Source organism: Orycteropus afer, unplaced genomic scaffold (assembly GCF_000298275.1).
Source record: "Orycteropus afer afer isolate SDZICR_OR568_19922 unplaced genomic scaffold, OryAfe1.0 scaffold00119, whole genome shotgun sequence".
Classification (NCBI taxonomy): Eukaryota; Metazoa; Chordata; class Mammalia; order Tubulidentata; family Orycteropodidae; genus Orycteropus; species Orycteropus afer.
This window is the reverse complement of record NW_006921706.1, coordinates 1,071,509-1,076,660: the sequence shown is the minus strand read 5'-3', so window position 1 is coordinate 1,076,660 and position 5,152 is coordinate 1,071,509. Positions and strand designations below refer to the sequence as shown.

The window sequence follows — 5,152 nt, the reverse complement described above, 5'->3', positions numbered from 1 at the left end:
GACGGCACATAACAACAACAACATTTCCCAGAGGAATAAAAAAGTTCACCATGTTGACTGAATAAAAAATATTATGGAAATATTACGATCATTGAGCAAAATCACAGAAAGCTATAGATGCACCTGCAAATTAACCTGAATCAACAGGAATGTTTTATCTTATAACCATTCACAGGCTATGAATTCTAGGCAATTTGAGGTAATAGTTTCCACATCTCATTCACTGCCGTCGAGCCTGATCCAACTCACGTCGACCCCTCCTTGGATTTCCAAGACAGTACCCTTACAGAAGTAGATTGCCCAATCTTCCTTCTGAGGAGTGGCTGGTGAGTTTGAACCACCAGCCTTCTGGTTAGCAGTCATATGCCTTAGGCACTATGCTACCAGAGCTCCTCTTCTGGGAATAGAATCCCTTTGAAGAAAGGGATTGATACTAACAAAAAGACAGCCTCACCATCAGAAAGCATACTTTTGACTGCAGATTCAGGTGAGGCAGCAGAGTCTATTGGTTAAGAGCACAGTTTTTAGAACCAATCTTCCTGTGTTCCAATCCTGGTGATATACTTCCTAGCTATGTCATTTTAGGGGAGTTCTGGTAGCGTAGTGCCTAAGGCACTTGACTGCTAACCAGAAGTCTGGTGGTTCAAACCCACCAGCCACTCCTCAGAAGGAAGATGGAGCAATCTACTTCCATAGTGATACTGTCTCAGAAACCCAAGGAGGGGTTGCTATGAGTTGAGTCAGACTCGACGGCACATAACAACAACAACATGTGAATTTAGGTGGATTACATGCCTCTCTCTTCCTTAATTTTCTCCTCTGTAAAATGGGCACAATCATAACACCTACTTCATAGAGTTGTTGTGAATATTAAGTTAGTTATTGGATGTAAGCTTTAGAACAGTGCCTGGCACAGAGTAAATGATATTTATGCTTTTTAAAATATCATTAACAGATTGGTGAATGTTCTGTATAAAGACAACATAATTAGGTTTCCTACCATCTGTAAATGGCCAAATCTTTTTTTTTGTTTGTTTGTTTGTTTATAATAATGTCAAAAGCTCATTAAATTGTAACACTGAACAGATATTGTCATGCTCAGGTTTGCAGGCCCTTTGAGCCTGTGCTTATCTAGCTGGTCTCCACTGGGAGGTTCTGCTTCAGACCACAGACTGGTTTCGTGGCTGATTTTCCTGTGGCAGAGCCCAGCAGCACAAGAGAGCGCCTGCGAGTCACATTTGCTGATACAATATCACCAAAGCATGTTGCACAGCCAAGGGCACAGTCAGTTCCACCCACTTGACTGTACTGCAAGGTCATATGACTGAGGAAGGGTGTGAAGAATTGGGAATCATCGTTTCATTGCTCACATCTTCCTGAGGATCAAGATTCTCTAAAAATTATCTAGAATTAAAATTCTCCTACAATTTTTCAAAGATATTGAACTCAGGTTAACAAATGTCCCCTGATGTTGCGGGTTATTACACTATCCTACCCCAGTGCCATTTAATGTTGATTGTAGAGAATACAATTTAACCTATTAGAGATAAAATAATTGACTCGATGGCACATAACAACAACAACAACAACATAACACATGGACTATTGTGTTATGTGATTTTATTGACAATGACATTATTAACATAATATTGATTTCATAAAATGACCTTGACTACTGATTCTATTAAAATAATCTTGACCTATAGCATGAAAGAAAATTTAATACCCAAGCTATACACTCAGATGCCTTTATGTACTAGGCAGGCAACATAATGTGTAAAACATACTGTCATAGAGAACGGGAAGTTGAGATACCTGTGCTCAATTGACAGTTTTATGTCCTACTGAAAGGATTCAAACTCAATGTTTTTATTAAGCACCAAGAAGAAAAAAAGGAAACCAAACTTACTGCCATCAAGTGGATTCTGACTCATAGTGACCCTACAGGATAGAGCAGAACTGCCCCATAGGGTTTCCAAGTCTATAAATCTTTATGGAAGCAGACTACCTTGTATTTGTCCTACAGAGAAGCTGGTAAGTTAGAACCACCAGCCTCTTGGTTAGCAGCCAAATGCCTTAACCACTGAACTACCAGAGCTCTTTTTCATTAAGCACCAAAACCAAATACTCCCATTGAGTCAATTCTGACTCATAGAGACCCTGCTTGGGCTTCCGAGGCAGTAAATCTTTACAGAAGTAGATTGCCTCATCTTCCTTCCACAGAGCAGCTGGTGGGCTTGAACTGCCAACCTTTCGGTTAGCAGTCAAATGCATCAAGCACTGTGCCACCAGAGCTTAGTGCTTGCCAAATAAAATATCCTTAAGGCTATCAGTATGTGATACCTGATTAAACAGATGAATATTACTTCAAAGAAAAGAGAAAATGACTACCAAATTTTATTTTAGCTAAGTTCTAAAGTAATACATGTTTTTGTCATAAAGCTTCTTAATATGTTTCAGATTGAGGAGGTTCCGGGAGAATTCACCCAGGATGACCTAGCAGAAGATGATGTCATGTTACTAGATGCTTGGGAACAGGTAAAACTATATTGCTCATAACAGGAAAACATACTTATGGTCAGGAACTGACAAGAACCTTTACTGAAAAAATGGCAAGTCTATTAATAAATGGGCTTAAGGATTTAGGTTGTATTTAAAGGAGACACACTACAGTTTGGCAGAAAATAAAATGAATACATGTGGGAAGTCAGTTTCTTAATAAGTAAATAATTCTGTAGCTACTATCTATGACTCTGTACTGTAAACAAAAAACATTCTCCAAACCAAAATCAAACTCACTCCGTGGTGTCAATTCCAACTCATAGCGACCCCTCCTTGGGATTTCAAGGGTGCTCTGCTGGCTTTTCACTTCTGTAGTAATACTGCCCCGGAGACCCAAGGAGGGATCGCTGTGAGTCGGATCCTACCCTACGGCAGTGCATTTGGTTTGGTTTGGTTTATCTCTATGGAAGTAGATTGCCCAGTCTTCCTGCCGAGGAGTGGCTGGTAGGTTTGAACCACAAGCCTTCTGGTTAGCAGTCAAATGCCTTAGGCACTAGACTACCTATTATTCATTTATTTGTAAACTTCACTCACCTATTTATTCATACATTCCTATACTTATTTAACCCATAAATGCCTCAAGTGACTTCTGGGTATGGTGCCATATGGAAGGCAAAACTTTCTAAAAATTCTCCTGAAATTTGATAAGAAGTTATAGAGGGAACCTCTGCCCTAGGTAAGAAATGGGAGCAAGATACTGTAAACAGTGTTACTCTCTCTCTCTCTCTCTCTTTCTCCATGACTATCTTGGAGAAAATTAATGGTGATTAACAGGCCATATCTGATAATCCCCCACCTCCCTCCCCCCAACATCTATATAAACTAACAATCAAAAAGGAAAAAATAAATATGTTAGGAACTAAGGCATTGACTGCTAACCAGAAGGCTGGTGGTTCAAACCCAACAACCACTCCTCAGAAGCAAGGTTGGGCAATCTACTTCCGTAGTGATACCGCCTAGGAAACCCAAGGAGAGGATGCTATGAGTCGGGTCCGACTCAACAGCACATAACAGCAAGAAGAAGTTATATAGAACAATGGTGAGACACTTATCTGAATGAGGGCTAGTTTCAGAGTTAACCACAAAGTTTGTTATATTGAAGCCTATTTCTAATTGCTAAGTCATTTCGTTATACCTTAACTCTCAGTCTAAAAGTAACATTTGAATTGGAAATACAATCACAGATTCTTCCTAAGATTATTCATTTCTAGATGTGAGGTTTAAAACTCATGTCAACAAGACCCCTTTGTTTATTTAAGAATTACAATATTTCCATACTCAGAAGTATTTACTCCTGTTTGTAATCAATTTTGTTATTTCTTCACTCACAGATGCTTTAGAAATTTCCCACTCTAACATTTCATTTCTTAAATCATACTTTTTTGCTTGTATTACCATGCTGTCCTGATTTGTTCTCTGCACTGCAGTAAATATTCTAGCACTTTCAGTATGAATTAGAAACTTAATATGATCAAAATTGCTCAAACAAATGAGTTTAAAATGTTTTAGACATTTAGGAGAATTTTCAGCATTAAAGTAGTCAGCCCACACATTTTACAAGGCAAAGACCGCATACAGAATATATAATAGTACCAAATTTTAAAAATTAACTATTTAAATTATTTAAATACTAAATATTATAGTATTTTCACCGAAGTGTGACAGGAGCACAATACTATAGGAGATAAAATAGCAGGCGTAAGACAGGGTCCTAGAGGGCCTGGGATCACCCACAAACAAGCTCTGGGTCTAGGTGTGGTCGCCCCCAACCCTACATCCTCACCTAGGAAATAACAATGAGCACACTAAACACCCCCAGAGGAATGATGCAAAAAAACAGCAAATATGTTGTTTTGATGAAAGCTTGCTTTATAAAGAATAAAATACCATACAAACATAAAATTAATTCGAGTGTGAAATCTAGAGTCAAATTGCTTGGATTTAACTGTTTTTAGTTTTTTTTTCCCCCTTGGGCAAGTGAATGAATTTCTGTGAACGTCTGTCTCCACATCCCTTACTTCTGGGGTTGGTGTGAAGATTAAATGAGCAGTGTATGTGTGAAGGATCTTGCATCACTGGCCCTGGCCCTGAATCGACAATCCAAATACAGTACATGTTGCTGATACTATTATTATTTTGTTTTTCAGATATTTATCTGGATTGGCAAAGATGCCAATGAAGTTGAGCGAACAGAATCTCTGAAGTCTGGTAAGCTATATTCCATGAACCATCCAGTAATCCTGGAGTAGTTATTATTTAGTGCCTGACTGCTGCTTTTATTTTGACCAAATCCTCCAAAAATACTATCAGTAGTAATAAATACCTGGCTTTTATCCTCAAAACTAAATATTGGGTTTCCCCCCTCCCCTAAACTGAAGGATTTCCAAATGAGAAAAAGGAAACTTAAGTAATAACAAAAAACAGAACCGAACTCACTGCTGTGGAGTCTATTTCGACTCATAGCGACCCCTTCTTGGATTTTCTGAGGCAGTATCATACAGAAGTAGATTGCCCAACCTTCCTTCCGAGGAGTGGCTGGTGGGTTTGGACCGCCAGCCTCCTGGTTAGCAGTCAAGTGCCTTAGGCATTA

At 38.9% G+C, this 5,152-nt stretch overlaps 1 protein-coding gene across 1 annotated transcript in view; it reads left to right on the top strand.

Moving 5' to 3' along the window:
- SCIN (scinderin) overlaps positions 1-5,152 on the top strand; it is a 103,800-nt gene that overhangs the window by 97,920 nt on the left and 728 nt on the right. The window contains exons 14-15 of the mRNA XM_007944063.2: positions 2,461-2,538; positions 4,710-4,770. Coding sequence (XP_007942254.1) covers positions 2,461-2,538; positions 4,710-4,770 — 139 coding nt within the window. The remainder of the gene's footprint in view (positions 1-2,460; positions 2,539-4,709; positions 4,771-5,152) is intronic.